The 21,294-nt window shown below is 40.2% G+C and overlaps 1 protein-coding gene across 1 annotated transcript in view; it reads right to left on the bottom strand.

Moving 5' to 3' along the window:
• Positions 1–21,294, bottom strand: part of GRIN3A (glutamate ionotropic receptor NMDA type subunit 3A) — a 70,688-nt gene that overhangs the window by 29,242 nt on the left and 20,152 nt on the right. The window contains exons 2-3 of the mRNA XM_056324312.1: positions 11,867–12,471; positions 5,464–6,511 (exon numbers count right to left, since the gene is read on the bottom strand). Coding sequence (XP_056180287.1) covers positions 5,464–6,511; positions 11,867–12,471 — 1,653 coding nt within the window. The remainder of the gene's footprint in view (positions 1–5,463; positions 6,512–11,866; positions 12,472–21,294) is intronic.

The following is a 21,294-nucleotide window of genomic DNA, read 5'->3' as shown; positions in this document are numbered from 1 at the left end:
AAGTGCAGGGCTATTTGAATCATGCCTCTAATGATGAAAAAAAGCCTATGAAGTGGCTGGACCTTTCCTCTTCTATGGTTTGGTATTGCTAAAGCTCAACTGCAGTTACTTGCCAGTTGGTATTTCTGGACTGTTTTATTACACAGAACAGGGAGGTTTTAAATTATTTAATAATGGCCATAAGGCCTCTAAATTTACTGAGATTTTCGTAAATCAGAAATGAGAGATTGCACCCTCACATTTGATATTGTAAACCCAGAAAAAATAATCTGAGTGATTGTACATAGTGAATTCCTGAGTAACAAAATCTCAGAAATACATTATCTGGATTACTCAGAGTGCTTAGGTTTTTAATAAAAAGATGGGACAGCTCCTAAGAGCAAGTGTTCAGACTATGGACTGGAAGAGAAGCAGAGATTTCTGAGGACTAATCCCAACGCACACCAAGGTGTTGAAAGGACTCGCTGATGTGGCTTGGCAGAGTGACTGCAGGTGTCTGCAGTGTACTCCTTGGGGCATCTACAGTTTTTGTGAGACATCAGTGCTGGCCATGCTAGTACACCATCATGCCTGATGGAGAGAAGTAGACACTTCCGGGGAACGGTTTAGGCGATCTCCTAAGTTAAGTGTCTTCAACAGCAGCCCCATCTGCCTACCTCTCCCAACTAACTGTAAAAGCATGTTAGACTGAGTAAACTACACATAATGTCTCCAATGCAGACAGGTAAAGTTAGGTGAGATAACACAATGAAATTTCTGATAGTGGGATTCACAAGTGTAGCTCTTTTTGTTAAATGAATCTGAACAGGTTCAGTATTTTCTGTCAAAATACAATGTGAAAAGGAACTTTGTCATTGTCAGAGGGTGTGTTGAAGGTGAAGTGATCCACAGAAGCAAAAATACAGCCACAGTAAATTAACAGATATAGGTTCTTAAGTGTATCCTAAAGATGGCAAAGAAAAGCTAACAGCCGTCACAGAAGTGACAATGGTCGGACAGCACCTGAAAAGCTCATCGTATTGTTGAAAGAATGACACTTTTAGGAGAAAGAAAGGCCAAGCATTGGACTACCTTATGGAAAATCTGTCCAGCTCCTTGACTTCTGCGTTGTATGCTTTATTGTTGGCATGTTTGAAATGTTTCTTCTGTCCTCTGGGCTTCCACAATTATTTTGCCTCAGTCTGAACTACTCAACATGCTCCTGACTTTATGGTACATCTCCGACATGTGCTCTTGCATTAGAAGCCTGAAAGCAAACTCCCTGTTTCAAGTCCCCTTGCCACTATAAAAACCCACTCCCTGGGGAGATCCTGTAATATATAAGGCCCTATTTTTGGATTTGATAATGAAGAGTTTTACTGGATCTGAGCCTTAGCTGCAGGCTTGTTGGGCAAAGGCAGGCACTGACACTGCTATGTACTCACAATAATTTTTTCTTTTCCCTGTCTGTGGCAGACCTACTCACATGCAGATAGTACTGCTTTTTGGAAACCATACTGGAAACTGAAACACAGAATATCTGGATTTGTCATAAGACTGGCTAAGAGAGTCAACAGCCATAAAGATACATGCTTCTGAAGCAGAATGGTAACAAATTCTCCTTTTTGTACCCAGAGCCTCCTGTTTATTATTGTGTCCCTTCTCTGCTCAGCCCATGCCTGCAAGGCTGCATACTCAGCTTGGTACTGTAGATCTGTAATGAAATCACCTCCTGTCCATCAGGAAAAAGATGACAGCTGCCATCTGTCCACGAATAACCTGTCCTTGACTGTGTACCTGCATGCTCCTCTAGCACCAGCTCTGTTTTAAGGAGTTCCTTTGCCACTGTGAAAATGTGTGCTGGCCCCAGTGAAGGATAAAAACTTTGGGTGGTGGCTTTCTCAACTATAGATGAATATAATGTCATCACCAAGGGGCTAAGGAGTTATACAATAAACAAGGTGACAAACGAGGTTGGGAGATGTCAGGAACAAAGCCAGCTGTCTCCAGCCATTACAGGTAGGTAGGACAAATGATCAGACCAGCCCAAAGGCAGGCTGCTGGTTTACATGCCTGTAGGCTGAATAACTGACCTTGTAAAGAAGTCAACTCATACAACAGCATACCTGGTCTGCCGAGCACTCTGGCAAAGAGGAGTGTTGGAATATTTTGTCCGTCCAAAGATGTGACATTAGGAGGAAAACTGAAACAAGCCTCTGTGATTCAGATAAGAGAAGGGGTAAAAGCAGTATAAAATGGTCCAAATACAATGTGTTTCCTCTGTCTTTATCTCCTCTATCTGCAAACAAACTTTTAAACCTCTTTGCCATGTACTGTAGAGAGCTTCCTAAGAGGGAATTAGGACACTGCTGCAACTTTCATCCAGGTAACTAACTGCTCATCCTGTAGCTATCCTCTTGCACCCAGACTGAAGATATTCAGGTGAGTTTCTTCTCCAAAAGCTGTGTTTTACAGTTTCCCCTGACAAGAGATGATGGTCTAAAATGTATAAGATTTGAAAATTGGGGGAGAGAGGGCAGCTGTGGCCCAAATTGACTATTCTTTTAGAAGATTAAGTTTTTAAGGTGGCAGGACATTAATACTTGTGCAACTTACTGGCTATGATGTAGCTCCTACCATAAAAAGTCACCTGAAATGTGACCTGGTAAAGGGAGTAGACAGATCTGATGGATACACCAGATGTTTGGTTTTAGTGACCGACCCTTGTTAAGATTCTTACACAGAAAACACATACTAAGTTCTTTAAATTCAAGACACATTTCAGGAACTTAATTATCCTGCCTCCCGCTGCTTGCCTTCTACTCTGGTTTGTCTTGCCTCACTGGCCACTTCACCTTCAGCAGTGTGATGTTATTTATAGATTTCCTTACTTCTACATCATTAGTGCATTTAAAGGTCCAACAGAAGTATCTCTAATTCTGTGTTCCACTTTACTTTGTAATTAGTGATTGTACTGCAATGCATTTTCTTTTGATTTCTGATGAAAATGTTGTACCTTCAAGGCTTCAGCAATATGGGAAGACCATGCTTCCTTTGGCGAGCTGCAATGAGCAACTGCTAAAACACTGTACTGCTCGGTCAATTAAACATCACTGTTCTAACACGGATTTTTGTAGAAAGGCAGATGCTCTTTATTCAGGCAATATCTAACCTTGTCTTTTTTTAACAAGAAGAGAGAGCATAGATATTCCTAGCAATACTGACTTTAGATACCAGGTTTCTATTCTTGGAAAAAAAACCTTTTAATTTTTCCCCACTTGTCTTTCTTCCTGACTGTTTGCAATCTCAGATTCTATCTGTTGTTGGTGGCTGACAGCCTGAAGAAATTATATATCTTACCTCAAGAAGGTTGCTGCTCTATTTTGGGCTTTGTTTTTTAAATACATTTCAAAAGCACAGTATAAGGACATACGTACCATGAGAGCAGCAGGAGAATGTTTAAAAATATATCAAAATTAAAAAGATTATTTCTGCATCCTGCTGCCTTCTTTTGGAAATTAGTCTCCACCACTGAAAAGAAAGAGTAAGCAGATCTGGAAAAAAACCCACAAATTCTTTAAATCACATAAAAAATGCTTAAGTAACTAACTAAAAAGTGGCGTATGTACCTCTGCAACTGTTGGACCCCAAACATTTCCTAGATCTAAGCTTGAAGTCTTAGAGAGAACTCTGAATGGGCATAACTCAGGCTTCGTGTGAGAAAAGGTTAAACCAATACATTTTCTATTATAACTACTCTTACAGGCTAAGACTTTGGAGGAAAATGCATGAATGAAATATACAAAACTATTTTGCAGTTCATGTAATGGCAGGCAATCCTTTTCCACAAAACCTACCTTGTGTTATTCCCACACTGGAAAGTGGTAACTACTCAGAAGCTTAGATCTAGTCCATGAAGCAGAGAAGTGCCTGTCTAGGAGAGGCCAGTAATGCCACTGATTTAGTAGGATCACTGAGGTTACTGAGCATGTTATCAGTGTTTCTGTTCAGGACTATGACCTGTGTTTGTAACACCTAATATGCTTCAATACTCTGCACCCAATTTTGCAATTCAAGCTTTACAGTGCAGCTTTAGAAAAATTTCATTTTCTTGCAATTGCAGAGATTTCAATACCTGTCTTGGGAACTCCACGTAAGGTCACAATAGTGATGCAGAAAACCAGGATGTAATCTGATGAGATTTGATTTGATGGATTAGGTGATGTCCATGCAAAAAAGCAGAGGACTAACCTCATTTTCAAGCCAATATTACAGGTCACACAATGACTGCAATAGAGATACGCCTGGAGCTGGTGAAATTCAGCTGACAGCTCTCACTTGCTTATTCAGAATACTTTGGATAAAACAAATGCATGATTGCTGGACTTTTGCAGCTTACATTGGTGAAGTTGTTGATGTAGTATTTATGGTATTTTTGCTGGGAGGGGAAGGGCAGATTATTAGTAGCAATTTGCTTTAAACCATGAATAAATTTTCACACCTTCCCTGCAGAAACTGCCAACCAAACAAGGGAAATTTGCCGTTGCCACACTGTCCCCTAGAGTGACTGTCAGGTGAAGAGGATGGCTGCTTGTGTCACCTGCAGCCATGTATTCTCTCTACAAACCATTCTGCATGGTTTTGTGTTTTCACTATCATTGCTTAGTGACAAAAAAAATCAGAATAGCCTTATAAAATGACTGGACTTAAATCCCAACTGAATATCCCTTCACCCCCCCTTGGGAGTAGCAGAGAGAGGGCATGGAAGCAGTTCCACTTCTAGATTTTTCCTTGCCTTACCAAAAAGCACTAGGAAGTCTGAGGTATTTGCAGATGGGTTGTCTACAACATCACCTCCTCCCACGACAGTTCCCCAGCAGAAATAACATTGCAAATCAAATGTCTGACGACTTGTAAAGTGAATTCCACTGTTTTGATGCAGAAGGTAGGATTTTTCAAAAGATTTCAGTTCTTCTCCATTTGATTTAGCATTCATGGGGAATTTTGCCAGTAACGGCTCTGTAAGTGTCATTATGGCCTGTGAAATACTTGCAAATTCCCACCTAGAACATCAGTGGTTTGTATTTGTGCTATGTGGTTGTTTTGTTTGAGCAGATCTCAGGATGACCCAAATCATCCAATCGATCAAAACAACTGCAGGCAAAGGGACTCGGAACTGAAATCAAACCCCTTACCCTCCACATAGCAACAGGTTTTCTTCCCTGCAGTGGGCAACACCAAAATTCTTCACCTTCCTCCTCACCCTCAATCTTTGAGATCCGCCCCCTACACTTCTACAGTTGTTAAAGATCCTGTCGCTGAACTGTTCTGCTGCAGTGCCATCAAGTGGTAACCATTTGTAGTGCAGCTGCTGTTCTGCACACAGGTTGCTTTCTGATTCCATTAGAAACCGTAAATTACGCAGCAGTGAATTCTGACAGGGAAGAAGAAAAGGCTGAGTTAATAACAACAGACATGATTTACCTTTGGGTCATGTATTCCAGAAAGTTCTTCATAGATTTTCTCTCCTACCATGACAGCAGCTAGGTTGGCTGTATACGTGGACAAACAAAACAGACAGAAAATAGCCCACAGATTCATTAAAAACCTTCCAGTCCAGCACTTGGGGGGTTTGATGGCAGCTGTTCTTCCAAACAAGATCGCGTAGCAGACGTTCAGAGCAGAGGAGAAAGAGAAGACTTTGTTCCTGTTCCTTCCCTTGGGGGTCATCCCAAAAGGACTTTTCCATTCATATAAAGTGAGGAATATAGCTGTGATGTGGAGAGCGACAAATATCCCCAGCCACATAGTCCAGTGAAGTGGCCACATAAAGGCTCCAATAGGAGCTGCTGTGTCTCTGGTCCTTACCAAGATGCCCAAGCTGGTTGAAAAAAAAGGGCTGGTAAAATCAATCACCTGGCTTCGGGCAGTGTTAATGCTAAATGACGTCACTGCCATATGAGCTGTGCCAGCAAGAAGATCTCCCACCAGCCCTGTCCAGTGGCCATTCTTCCAGGCTCCGTATTTTCCATCACCAACAATGTACAAGTCAAAATCAAAATTCATATCCTCAGCTAGCTTCTCCAGCAGGTCAATGCAGTAGCCATAGCAGCACTTCTTCAGCTCAATGGGAACAGTGTCATTCCCTCCTTGAAGGGTTTCAAACAGGTTATCCAGCACGGCTGAATCATTGGTCAGAGGATCCAGGCACAGCTGCCCTGCTGGGCAAAGACCTTCATCATCTACATCTCTTGTAAAGACAAATGGATGCTCAATGAGAGTTACTACTCTGAGGTGCAGCCGGGTGGGGTGCTGCATATGATTTTTATGTCTCTGGGCCTGTTCTGGCCATATCCCATAGTCCATGATTATCTTCCCTTCTTGCCAGCTCCCCAGACGAGTCCACATCGGGTTCCCGACAGGGTCGTGCTGCAGATTCCAGATGAAGAAATTGTTTTCTGAGCTGACGATGGAGGAGCCTTTCACCTTAATGTGGCCACTGAGACCATCAAAAGTTGTGTTGGCTAAGAACCTGTTCGAGGGAGAAAGCAGAGTAATCAGAAGCAGACAGCTTAAGTCATCATACTGAAGTATATGCAGACACCACAAATTTATGTTTAAGAGAATAGATTGGGGATGATGTTGAACACCTGGATCGTTGATAGCTTTCCTATGGCACAACGAACAAGCAACTTATTTATGACTAAAGCACTTGGGAACGCTTTCCTACATTTCTTACCTAATGTAGATTAAAACTCTTCAGGAAAAAAATTGTTTTACTTACTAGAAAAAAATGCATGAGAGAACACCAATTTTTTTCAGTTCTCTTTGCTTTGTACATTAACAAAACATAGGTTAGTTCTCAGGTGAAGTCACCAGATTTATAGTCATTTTCCTAGATGAAAATATGTATGAAAATGGAAGAATGCGAATTATGTTTGAAATGTCCTTTCAAGAAAAATCCTATAATCTCAGAAAGATTTAGCTTACAGATGAGAGGCTACTGAAGTGCTGTCAACACCTTTCAAGCACTCTGAAGTAAACCTATCTAGATTCAAAAATGTAAATTTGGCATTGGTAAATCACTGTTAGCCACTTCAGAATGAAGAAAGGGACTCAATGCAAAATGTTGCCCTAGGACAGTCAAATTTAATTCTTACAAAAAAAAAAAAAAAAAAGAAAAAAGAAAAAAAAGTTTGTTAAAAATATGTGCAGAAATAATGTTTTTAAAAGTGCAACTTTGATATTGTAGCAGATCTCATGAAGTGTGCCAGTTTTGCGCTGAACACTTTGCATTGAGATTTCCGGGCTTTTACTATTCCTTTGTACTGAGTGGCAATGTTTGCTAGTAGTTGTCCTCCCTGTATATTGAATTTAGCTTCTGGTAAGTCACTATCAAAGAGGCTAAAATGACATGGATAAAGGAGCAGGCAACTGAGCAGGAAATAAGTGTTATAAGGAGAAAATCTTTTTTGTAAACTCCATGACAAGCTGAACTGCACTCTGTTAATATTAAAGCTGCTATGCATTTTGCAGGGGCTGTAGAAATCTTAGCATGGTGGTTCCATTAAAAAAAACACTGAGTTAAATTGCTGCTAATATGGTGTAAGTCAGGCACGTATTTTTCACTAAGAGGCATTCCGAAGACAGACTGTTTAGCTGTCATAGTAGAATATAACACCTCACATTAGTTCTGAAATTGGATGAAAGCAAGTATTGAAGGAAGTATAAAGGCTATAGCTGTCATTCCAGCCTCAATAAGCAAGACATAAACTTTAAGGAGTGTTAATTGTTTATCAATATTTAGAGTCGATAAAAAAGAACCTCAAATTGATTTGAAAAGGATAAGTCCACAGCAAGTGTGTGTGCATGCATACTCATGCCCAGCCTCTACCCTTAGTTTTGACACTTCTGGTGATTTTTGATGGAGTTTCAGCAGTTAGAACTCTGGACTGTGAATGTCTCAAGATAGTACCAGGTTTTGTTCTCAACAAAGGTTAATTTATGGAATTAAATAATATAGTTTTCAGTGCGGTAATGTGTGTGGCAGCATTCTCTGAGATGGCTTCAAAATTCTTCTTATGCAGTCTATTTTGAGCAGGTTGAGTTTGGAGAAAGATGACATAGCTAATGCTGTCAAAACCAATTGATCTACACATGTGTTAACTTGGGGCAGAAAATTATGCCTGAAAACACACATATAGGTGTTCATAAATGGGACAGATGCATGAAGGTGGTTCTCTTTTTTGAAATCCTTTACCATTTAGTCTAGTCCTGGCTAAATGATACCATAACTTCATTAACCAGTGGTGTCTGCCACTGTTGACTAGTTCTTTCCTCCTACCCTGTGTTTCATATTTGACAGTGTTATTTGCCTATTTGTGTATGGAAACACTATCAAGGCAAAATTTATAGGGAAGGCAATCTTAAGCACTAAAGAAAGGTTTATGTGCTGATAAACTTATCTGATTTTTATCTCTCCTCCTCAGCCTTTGTTAAAAAGTGTGCACTTTCTTCCTTACAAGCCTTGTTGGGCTTATATGCTGAAGCCATCACTACAACGGTAACAGTAAAACCACTCCATGTGTGGATGGATCTGTATGTAAAATTTTGAAATAATTGTTCAAGTGTAGAAAATAGCATTAACAGTTCACAAAATGCCAAAACTGAGGAAGACGAGTTCTCAGATGGAATTAGCTAGTGAAGTTCTGATGAATTTGGCCCCACATTGCTACTACAGTACAACTTGGATATCAGAATGCTGCAGACCAGGTGCTTCGGGAGGAGAGGAAGCTATGGAATAATGCATTAGATTTATTTTCTGCAGGTGGAATGAGAACAGTGGAATTTATGCACGGTGTTCTCTGACCATGTGCATGTGCAAGTGTGCCCGTGAGGGTGAATAGAGCCCTCTGTACCTGTCCTGTGCTGAATTGTGTTAGAAGCGGTGACCTGAGAGATTTGGTAGCATTTAAATGTATGGCTTCGCTACCGTATCAAGCTAGTGGCTTACTTTTGCAGCTGATTTGCATGTTGTATATTTTTCATACTCACAGGACATGAATCAAAATAAATGAGGGAAACCATGTGGGAGACACATTCTAACAATACTTTGTTTTTATACATGAGTGGCTATGGCTGCTAATCATTTGCATATGCTGTACGCAGCACTAGTGAAATTCACGCCCTGGACTTCAAGTAAAAATTCCCTTCTCTCAGTAACTTTAGGAAAGAGGTAAAACAATCTGGCTACATTATTTAAGCCAGCAATCTCTAGTGCGAATATCTGGGAATTGCAAGTGCTAAGTATTGCACAGACACATTGGCAATATCTGAGCAATACCTTTTCAGCACAGCAACTGACAGATTTGTGTGGAAAGACGGTGTGTACAAATTTCAGAACGTGAAAGGCCAGGCCCTCCAGTCTGACGGCTGAATGGATTTCCTTAATGCTATGCCAATGTGTGTGAGCTGATGATCACACCAACAGGGTGTGATAGCTGCATCAAAGCTTCACTCGTGTCACTTCAGTTTGACCAATGAGTCCAAAGTGTGTCATTTGCTCAGTTCAGCTTTTTGTGTTTTTCGTGTGCTTTGTTGTATGAACTACTCATTAGAGCTCTAGCAGTACTACCATACTACCATAGCACTGGTATCTTTTTAGTACTATTAAGAATGATCTAATTAAATGATTTCATTTTCTTCCAGGCTTGATGGCTTGGTCATTCCACATCTTTCTTGGAAAGTTTACTGGAGGCAAGAACTGGAATAGGCAAGCAAATAGCAGGCTGCTGAAATTACCCAAGAAGCAGAGTTAAAGCTTTAAGACTAGTAAAGCTGTAAGACTACTTAAAACTATAAGACAAAGATGAGGCTTTGAAATTCTAACCTTGTTCTGTCGACAAGGATGCTCCCATGAGCAGGCAGGAACAGATCAGGGAATCAATTTCATCACAAGAGGAATGAAGGACTGAGACTTACAACAGTATAATCTTCAGGGGTTTGTACATCTATATCCATACCCATATAAATAAAAGCATGCTTTGCCCAGATCTCAGTCTTGTTCATAATCATTATTCTGCTCCTGGGTGGCATGTAAATGTCTGCACAGACAACGTGAGTGGAGTGTTGTCAATGAAAGCTCAGGTGTCCATGGTCGCAGCTTGTGGGACTGCTGTTTAACTACACACTGCAGTGAAGGGAGGTGAGGTTCTATGCCAGTGTGCCTTCTATATCCCCATTCGTAAAACGGATGAGGCTGGTCCCAGTTAAGCTACTCATCAGTGCTTCACACCTGAGAAATTACTAGTACCACTCAGAGTTAATAGTTATGTTGCTAACTCAAACACCTCAGTACTGGCCATCAGGTATGTCTCACTGGTGCACTACAAAACCAGCTGCAGTGATTCAGGACAAGGGTTTATCTGGTGTGTTATTTTGTCTTTAACAGGGTCCACAAGCAGGTGCCTAGAGAAAAAAATGCTAAGCATATGATCCTTTTTTCTTTTCCACAATACCTTTACTGAGATGAAGGGACAAGAAATTTCATAGATGTGAAATTGCATATTGTCTCCCAAAATACAAGTTATAGCAGCCACTGTTCATGACAGAGCTAATAGTAGAAAGCAATGATAAAGAAATATTTTGCAAGAATACTTTTAAGAGCTTTAATTTTGCCTTCCTTTTTATTTGTCCCTTCCTTAACCCTCATGAAGTCTGTTCATAAAACTACTGTCCTCAAATATTTGTTACTTTAAGAAGGCCCTTGCTGAGTTTTACTTTTCAGGAACTTGGGCCTGATATAGTTAAAATACCCAGAATAATGAGACAAAATTCATATCACAAGTCAGTGGGGATACTGCAAGCCAGTGCAGTATTTATTCCCAAGCCTTGTTTCACTCTTCGGAAACAGGGGGGTTTTGACCCCTGAGCTATGAACAAGTGCTGGCTAAGGAACTCTTAGGTTCTCAGATGGCTGTGCTTTGAGCAATGCCATTACCATACTATTGTGAAGTCACAGTTCAGATAAAATTAAAAAAAACCTTGAAAAGATACTTCACGAACTTTTATCCTAACTCCATTCAACAAAATCAGACGTAACGGGGGGAAAACATGGAACAGTCACTGGATGTAAACCAGCTGATGAATTCACACTTAGCAAAGACCTTCTTGTTCATTTTCAAAGAGAACCATGCAATTTTTCCTCTCCATGTTAAAACTCGGAATATTTCTAGATGCAAATCCCCAAGCATTTTTTGGAAATAACTTCAGTACAGTGACATGCAGTGGCCTACAGCAACAGTTTTAGCAGAAGCTGGAAGAGGACGCTCCCACACCAAGCAACAGAGGAGCACTTCCTGGTTTTTGACTGCTCTCACCAGCAGCAGTGGCCTATGAGGTGGTCAGAGGTGCATCTTTTTTGTTTCTTTTCCATGGAAGCGCACTAGCACAGGCTACACGTCTGCTTTTATACTCCCTGATTGCTTGGGTAGTGCAAATATTCTTACTGTGTTTTGCATTCTCCCAAGTATCTCAAAACCTCAGAGAACATGACATTAGCCCTGACCTTTCAATCTAACATGCATAAACACAAATACAAGATACTTCCAGAGCACAGTCCGTAACCTTGCCTGTGTTTACTATCTGATCTCTACTTCTGTGGAACAGTGCCTCCTACAGCTGTCTTAATCTCCTTCTGTGGCTAAAAGGCTAAGTTCATTACTTGCCCAGAAGTAGTAAGGCAGGAGGAAATATTGAAACAAATTTGTGTATGAGGGATGGTTAGCATGGTAGCTAAGCCAATGGGAATGGCGGTGGTGATGGTGAAATTGTTTTTCTTGTATACCACAAATATTAGCCACAAAAAGAAAAAAAAGGAAACACTTACTTCGATAAATACTGCCCTGAAGTGATATTCCTTTCATCCGTGTCCATGCAATTCATTGTACTTGGAATAAGAGCTAGTTCAGGTTGAATCATGGTGGCTGCTGCTACAGCTCTTGCCACCAGCTCCATTGCATCCTGTACATAATGCTCAAAGACTGACTGTGTTGTCTTGCCATGTGCGATGAGACCGAGTGGCAAACCTTCTGTCCTCAGTTCTTCCACATTCTGTGAATCCCCAATAATCCAGTGAAGTTCTGGAGGCATCACACCAAACTGGGTAGTTATTTCAAAAATCCTCCGTGTTTTTTCCATGTCACATCCAAACATCACCATGGTAGATGTTGTGTCTTTGATGCTGTCCAGGTAGAACTGTAAGTAGTTCAGAAGGTCACTGGCTGAAGTGAGGTTTGCTGTGATGTTTATAATGGATCCCAGGTGGAACTTGGAGCTGTGTTCTGTGAGGAAGAGAAAATCTGTGATGTTCCACTCCTCCTGGCATAGCATCAGGCTGAAATTATACCAGTTGTTCATTGCAAGGATCGAGAAAGTGACATCAGCATCAGAACTCAGCGAGTTTTCTAAACTCATCTGCAGGTGAAGGGGATTCTGTAGTTAAAAATATGAAAGACAACTGATCAGAAATATACTGGACCCAAAGTTAATGACTTTGCGTATTTTTTATTCACTCATTAAGTTCAAAGTAATCACCTATCAACCAAGAGAACTGTGTGAGAAAAAGGGAAACTTACACCCACACAGCTTGAACGGACTGTGATTCATGGGCTTCTTTGGCCAGAATTTGAGTAAACTTTAGTAGGCACTAACGAGTCTCTTTCCAAGAATTTGTATTTCTGTCAATCCATTTGTACTGTTGGGACTTTTTGCCATTCTACAGCAAAGATTATCGTGCTTCCTAACAAAGGTATGACAAGGCATGCCCTTACTGTTCAGGTTCAGTCCTTGTGTTAATGTTCAAATTCAATGGATGCTGACAAGTTCTCTAGTAAACAATAAGAAAAATAAAGAAGAGCTTTCAGTTCTTTTTATTACCTTTTATTTTGGTAGTTAAGGGCTTTCTTTACACAGACACATGAGTAACCTAATTAAACAGATCACAGTCTACAATCAATGTACACCATGTACTGCCAATAAAACATGAGAAGACTGATTCTTTGGTAAAGGACAAGTTACTGAAAGCACAAGAGACTAAGATACGCAGACTCTGGTTTCTGAGCTGGAAAGTATTCCATAAATATGCATTCCATACTAATTTATTCCACGTTGTTGATGATGTAACAGAAATTAACCCATTACATTTCCCAACACTACTGCCCTTAGATTTATCTTTTCCAGAAAAGGAGAAAGGATGTGAGGCTAATTTATCAGTTCTCTTAAGGTAAAAAATTTTTCCTTCCTTATTATCTGATTCATAAATACTTTTCCCTTACTTTTATTTCTCTCCCTTCCCTGTGGTCCCAAAAATAAAGTTAAATTTTATCTGCAGATTTTATAAGGAAAATTAAAGACTCCAAGCAATTGCTAGCATTTTGCTACAAAATAACTCTCCACTCTACCAAAATGTTTCTATCGGGCCTTCAGCTAGCTTATATATTGTTCCAACTTTTGGTTTCACCCAAGAACTTGACAGTCTTCAGTGTGGCTTTGCTAAAATGTTACTTTACTTTACATTGGCATTTGATTCCAGCCATGAGGCTGTTCAAAAAATGTGAATTACAATGCCTGTTTCAGTGTAACTTTTGCTTTGAGATCTTTGTTGTGACCTTATGTTAACATCTGTCTGTATTCATGCCCCCTCAAATTTTATCTTACCCTATACAAGTACCTGAATTTTATCTTTCTATCCAATAAGTTACTAAACACTTAAGGTCTGTTCTTCATTCTCTTATGTTTTCAGTAGTTAACATGTATAATATAAAAGAGGAATCACACCTTTACTGTGTTTGAAGTTGGTATAAAATGCTGTCATTTTGATTCTGATAGTATTTTACTGTTCATTATAGTCTCCAGTTTGTCTGGATCTTAAAAATGTCATTTGAGATTTGCAATAATATGATAATGCTCAATTTACACTAGTTTTACTAAAATAAAACCCTGGGCTCTCCAATACAGATATAAGGGGTGGAATGGAAAAAACCCACACACCTGAAGAGCTAAACCCTGTTCATAAGCAGCAAGGTTTTATTGTGTTAATTTGCAGTTACATGAACTCGTCATCTGTTTTCCAGAGCAGATAATTTACACTCAGAGCTTGATAAAGAGAATACTGTAATTGAAGATGCTCTTAGCTCTTTTTGTTATCTCTTGCATTTGGCATCTGTGGCCTTTTTTTACACATCCACATGAATAAGCTAATTAAAGAAAGCACTGTCAACAATTGATACACATCATGTACTGCCAACAAGACACACTCTTTGGTAAAGGACAAGTTACTGAATGCAGAAGCTAAGCTGTGCAGACTTTTCAGTTCTAAGCTGGAAAACATTGCTTACTAATTAAAATACATGATTAGTTCCAAAAAAAGAAAAAAAAAAAGAGCATTGTTTATAGTATGTGGGTTTAGAAAGCTGATTTTAATAAATTAATCTCTGCAAACGGAATCACAACAAACTTTTTTTCTGAGGTTATGAGACCATCAGGTAAATTAATAACTCTAGTTTGTCTCTCACTGCAAATAGAAGAGAGAAAGGATTTTCCTTGTGTCCTCTCTGTCCCAGATCAAGTAAAAGTATGAATATTTTACATGATGATCTGCCCCCAATCAGCGAAAATTTACAAGTCTGCTGGCTTAGTTAATTTGAGTGTTATAGAAGAAATTAGTTATTCAGTATATGTAGAATATTTTGCATGTATTAACGACACCACACAACCTGATCATAGCTGTATAAGGAAAAGCAAATGTCTTCAGTATATTCAGAAGTATAACAGCCCAAACATAGTACTATAGCTATTATCATACAGACACAAGTATACGGAAAAAACATCTACCAGATGCAGAAAAACAACCATGCACTGATGAGTGACCAAAGTCTGCCATAACAGCGGTGTCCACTGTTGAATAAAACAGCCCCAGCAACCAAACTTCAGCATTTGTACTGCTTAGTTTGTCCCTGGTCTGGTCTTGGCACATGTCAGTTGGCTTTCTCACACCATGCACTGGCAGTTTGGATCCTGGCACATTTTGGGAATCACCCCCAGTAGGCAGTATGGATAAGACTGCATGACAACTGGCTTTCTGTCTTATGCAGCGGGTTTAGATCTTTGAAGACTTCTACATCCTCATGCTAAACACACAGTGCATATGCACAGTTCCACATATGCAAGACCACTTCTTCTTGTCTACAGCACAGTTCTCCCTGAATTAAAACATTTTGAACTGATAAAAGAGACAGAAACCACAAAAAATTATACCTTAGGGCCACTGGGCATTACACCAGTCCCAGAGCAAACAGCACCAAACACACACAGTCTAGATAAAGTGAAACTCTGCCTGTGGGTCAGAAAACTGGACATAATTTTCTTTAGCAGTGCAGGCGAAGGCATTTTGCATCTGACCTGGTATTCTCAGGTGCAAGGCTGGACTCTCCCATAGCACTGCAGCTGCAGGCTTAGACTTCAGAAGCTCTAGTGTCAGTCCCTGTATTATGTGCAACATACCTGGATGTGTCAGTGTGGTCCAACAGACTGTTCTTGTATTGAGGCACTGCTCCTCACTGAACAGAGATGGATTTGGGATAACCTGGCTTAGACTGAGCCTGTGTTGAAAAGTGCTTCTTGGTGCAAAACCATCGGCGCTTCAGCTATCACTTTCAAAACTCCACAGGCGCATCTACGTAAGCACTTCACCACCACTGCAATTTATCAGTTGCTAAATTCCCTGCTAATGTGCTTGAAAGGTAAATGTTCAGCCCTAAAAATGTAGCAAAATTGGTCTCTTTTTATCAATTGTATTGGGACTGCAAACCTTGTCTTCAAAATTTTTCTGATACAAGACTATACCTAAAATTCTGTCACTAGGCATTTATCTTCTGCTTAACTTTAAGATAATTCTTATCCCACTATGCTTTAGACGTTGGGGAGGAACAGCCATTAATGTCTGCTTCGTACTGCAACTCAGGGAAGGCACTCTGATGAGCCTCATTGTTACACATCTCAACCAAAAGAGCTCTCTGTGGTCTCATCTAGAGAGTGGTTGGTTGACTTCACTGGTTTTATATGCAAAACAAGATCCTTTTAAGAAAGGATGTGGAGATGTTTGGATTTAATACCTTCTTAATTTTATTTTGAAAGGTTTATTTGTCATTTGTAGGATGCAGTTGAACATATAAGCTCTGACAAATTTACACCAAAGTCACATCTCAGTATACAACCTTTGATATTACCGTGTTCTTAATGCTTTTACAGATTTTTGATTTGTCTTAATTTAAAATAAACTACTGCTTTTTAAATGAGGAACTTCTGAAAATTGTTTAATTGGTCATTCAGTAGCAATCACTGAGACAGCACAATTTCATAGCAAAGCTTTTTGACAACTGCAGCGATAGTTTAGGTGTGTCTAACTTTCTACTTATCATGGAACATAAGATCTATAAGATAATATCAGTGTGTTGAACTATGCCCATCCATCCTTATTTAAGTTCTTAGGCAAACTCCTTCATTACCTCACTCTGGAAATTTGTAAAGTTTGACTATTTCAGTTAAACTGTCAATTAGAACTGATACAGAAATTCACTTGCTTTGTTTACATTTGAATTTAAGCTGTCATTAAAGATTATATGACTTACATTAGTTTTTTTGTCAAAATACACACATTTAAACCTAATTTGAATAATGTTAATTGTGATCTATTTTTAATAATGTGTTTGTATTTACAAAGTGTATTGCATTTACATTACATACATTATGTAAATGCACACTAGCAAGAACATTTCCTATGTCTAGGAGAGCTTAATTTTTTATTGTACGTCATTGGCTCCCGTTTTAAAACCAGCCATGATCAACTGACTTCAGTGTTTACTGGGTAAAGAACAGGCCTAGAATCCTTAATTTCTGATAAATCACCTTCAGATCAGATGTCAACAGTCTTTCCACTGACTTTCAGTGGACTTTGGACCAAGCCATTCATGGAATATTAAGCTCTACGTGGTCTGATGTGTTTCACTCCTGTACATCAGCAGAGTGTAACAACTTACTTGCATTTTGCATCCCAACCAGAGCAGTTTTACAGTTTCATTGCCTGAGACACCTGAGATAGCAGGCTCATTTAACAACTGAAACACGATTAGCATTTCATTAATGCAATATTTTTCAAGCTTCCATTTCAGTAGTCTGTAGACCCATCCTTAGCCCTTGTAAATCTTGCAAGCACGAATGCCTGGAGCTGGGCTGGAAGGATCTGGCCATTTACCCCTTCAAGCAAATTTGTAATGCTAATTAGGTATGCCCACCATGACATTTTATTTGACATTATGATAGCTTCATTAGCAGAATTAAAAGAATACATGTGAATGTTCTTTTGCTAACTGTGTAAAAGTACGTAATACACAGAAAATTTATTCCTTTGATTCTTGGGGGCAAAGGCAGTGCTCAAATATGTATTTATGATAAGAAACACAAAAAAGAAGACAGGCTATATAATTACATCAGCGAAAGCTCCACTGAAGGAAAAAAAAGTGCCTTCTGGCTTACAGTGCAACTGTGGGTACTCACAGCTTTACAAACAGAGCTAAATGGCAGCTGTGAGCAAGCTGATGTCACAGCTTCAAAAACTGGGAAGCTCTTTCTTCCATGGTTGAAATTAGAAAATTGAGGCTTAAAACCAAGTTCCTTAAAGTCTACAGGCACACCTATTGTTTCTTCATTTCATGCCATGAAAAAAGGTGATATAAAATGTTACTGTATTTTTTTTAATATTCAAGGCGGATGTTGTGTTGGCAGCTGACAGACCATAGGAAGTACATCGGATGGAGAGGTCCTGCCAGCCTTCCCAACCAGCTGCTGAGCTGCCCATCATACTGCATCCCAGTTGCTGTGAGGCCCACCTAGCAGCAACAGAGGGAAGGTGTGCTTCAGCGTGTCCACCTCCAGACTGCAGCGAGAAACCTGCTCTGACCTCAGTGGAGACTGCAGCCCAGAGGCTATGGACCCACAGGTTCCCACAGTGGAGGGTGAAGCATCCTGGTTTTCTTCTCAAAATCCATTCTGCAGCTCCTGCAGAGATTCAAGCGCCACGCAGGGCAGGCATGCATCCCTCCGCTCCCCTGTGAAGAGCACTGGGAGCTGGACCTGGGCGTTGCACTGCTCCTGGGCTCTTGCCTGGTTCCACTTAAACCCACTAAGCCTTGTCATGGACGTCAGTAAGCATTAGATTTGGCTCCTAAGCCTTTATCCAGCAAAATACTTAAGCATCTGTTTAAGCTGCAGCATGATTAAAAATAGGAGTAGTACTTTTCTTCTGCTATTTAGCAGACTCTTGGTTCTCTAGGGGAGAAAATCCCAGACCTGCTTTGGCCTAAAAAGAGGAGGACAACTTCATGAATTTCTCTTTTTCTTGTCTTGTGCACCTGTATCCACATAAACACCTGTTTGACCAAGACCATAATTTGAAACAGCCTAGGTCCACACACTAAAGGGTATTTTTGCAGATGGTTTAAAAGCTTCTGAGACAGCAAAGCAATCTTAGGCTAGCCAGAGTTACTCTGAGTCCTGTAGCAAAAGAAGCCTGGAATCCATCCAAGCAACACTTACAAGCAGATCTTAAAAAGGCACTGACTGTTGATTCTAAAAACCACAAAACCACAAGAGTTAGATTAACTTAAGTCTTGGCTTAGTCTGTCCTGAAAATTATTTGCCTTGTTAAACCAGAGAGTCATGGCTTGAGGTTGCTTAGCATCTCTAATGCCTACATACAAATACTCCAAACTAATCTGAATATGCACAGCTCTCTACAAGGTCAAAGAGGCAACATGAAATACGAACTTTCAGCTGTTCTTGGAAAGTAAGACCCATTATTTATCTTCATAGCCACTTAAAATTATCATAAGTAATACTACTTCAAAAACTTCAAGGTGTTCTTTGCTCCAGGAGAAAAAAAATAAAATCCAACAAACATCTAAAGTTTGTCAAAGAGTATTTCATACAGATGCCAAGAGCCAAAGTAGTTTCCTTCCCTAAAATTTATCATTATAGTTAAAAAAAGACAGGTGATTGCTAATACAAATAGATCAGGGGGAGCTGCATTAATTCTCCTTGACAGGCTTTCCTCCATCATTAAAATGCCAATGCAAAACTCTAGAGCACAATCTCTGCTCCATGGTACACTCAAAAAGGGAGAAAGAGGTGGGGCAGGTCCATGTCTGTGACTCTTGCCCCCAAGTGCTACAGTTTTGTAACTGGTAACAAAGCCCCTGCAAATGTTTGGGTAAGATTCCAAGAGATACTGAGTGTGACTGTTACCCACAATGGAAAATTTGTTACAGCACAGTATTATTTTCTAGAAGCTCAACACTGTTACGGGAATAAGGTTGTCACAAGTCAGTGAGTACTTGCTAGCAAAAGCAAGGAGATCTTGGCTACCTCTACCCCAGGTTTTCTTTCTAATGCCATTTCCCAGTAACACATTTTCTTAGGCTGGCCTCATCCAGACTGTCAAATTTGTGAGCAGGATTTCTCACCTGGTGGTGTGCTGCAGCTATCCCTTTACAAGTCTTCCCACACTTGCCGTTCCACAGGGGTGTATCTTTTTGGGGTTCTTCTGAATGCCACTATAAGCCTGAACAGTTGGCAAATAACATTTACCAGAATCTAATTCTTCTCTTAAGGAGACATGGCACTCAACTAACTCAAAGCTCTTCAGCAGACTGTCTAGGGGTGTTTGTGTGCTTTTCTGTTGAGAAACACCCCACAAACAGTGGTGCTTTTTCCATCCTGGCCATCAGTCAGAAGGGCTCTGTTTTAAAGTGACTCCAAAGCAGGCAGTTCAAGATTTCTCACAGGTATTATTTGGGCAATGCACAAGGAAAGGGCTTTTTTCCCCACTTTTGGTTCATGAGGACAGGTAGCAATCCAGCTTTTGACAGCAGCAGAGCCAAAGCTGTGCCAGTACCTGTGAGCAGACAATGCATGCATTTTGGGCTTCCTGAGATCTGCTTCCTTGATCCTGGCACTCCTGATGTCTGAGGTGTGATGAAGGAAGACCCTGTTGTAAAGAAATTCTGATGACACACCAGTGGTGAGTTAGGTAGCTACCAGAGCACTCTCTGTGTGTGTCTGCTAATAGAAGAACTCTTATTAGTCTTTCAGAGTACTATTCGAGTACTAATGACCCTACGTGAATGACATAGGTGGGATCAGGCTGAAGTAATAAAATGTTACTTGGATGGTCAAGAAATCACAATTCAAAGGCTGTTGAAAAAACAAATGAACGGGGTTGTATCAAGGATCCCCAGAAACACTACCACAAGATGACAGCAGAAGCCTTAACACTGCAAGCACAGGATGGCAGCAGAGGTGCCAGGGCTAAAAGTCACAACTCACCAATTGTCAGCTACTGGTCACTAGGAGATTGCAGCCTTGGGAGCTGTGTAAAACTGGGTTTAGGGAGAGCAAAGAACACATATCCAATATATAATATGTACCAGATACTACAAATGTGGATATAAGGTGGAACTGCAAATGAATGAGGAATAGGCAAGGAAATACAGCAAACATGCAGATAGCATTAACACACATAAAAAAGTAACCGAAAGCAAACCCAGAGGAGGAAGAATCTCCCACCATCAGCATAACAGTCTTCCCTTTAGAGATCTTGGGACACAGACAACTTGCCACTAACAACCCCAGCCCCCTGAAAACACACACACTTGCTCTGTCTCCCTCAAGATTTATGATGCTGAACTTGGGACCCAGAGGTCCACAGAAGGGTGAGCCTAACATCTGAAAAAAGAGATGAAGGAACTGCATGTATGACAATTTAAACCGTATCATTATTGAGAATGAGCTGTAGTACTTGGATAATTTGCCTGTGTTAGCATCATTGGGACCAATTATACTACTTTGGTAAGACTGCTGGGACTTTAATTACACAATAAATTCTTGGCTTCACATATAGAAAGGGTTTCTAAAGCTCATGTTAATTTCATGTGGTGTTTGCTCTGATGCCTCGCTCTTGAGGACTACCATTAACACAGTACAAGAGTTGACAGAGAATTTGGCAACAGAGGCTGTAATTACAGTGCACATTGCCAAGCATTGCTCCACACCAGGCTCCTTGACATGTCACCCTTACCAGGCTCCTCAGCATAAAGGGCTCTTGCAACAGCATTCCCATCCTTGCCCTGTTACAGCAGCTTCTACCTTCCCATCAGCAAGATGGACATGTTAAAGTATATCACTAGAAAATGCTACTTTTTC

Source organism: Falco biarmicus, chromosome Z, assembly GCF_023638135.1.
Source record: "Falco biarmicus isolate bFalBia1 chromosome Z, bFalBia1.pri, whole genome shotgun sequence".
Classification (NCBI taxonomy): domain Eukaryota; kingdom Metazoa; phylum Chordata; class Aves; order Falconiformes; family Falconidae; genus Falco; species Falco biarmicus.
This window is presented reverse-complemented; position numbering and strand designations above follow the sequence as displayed.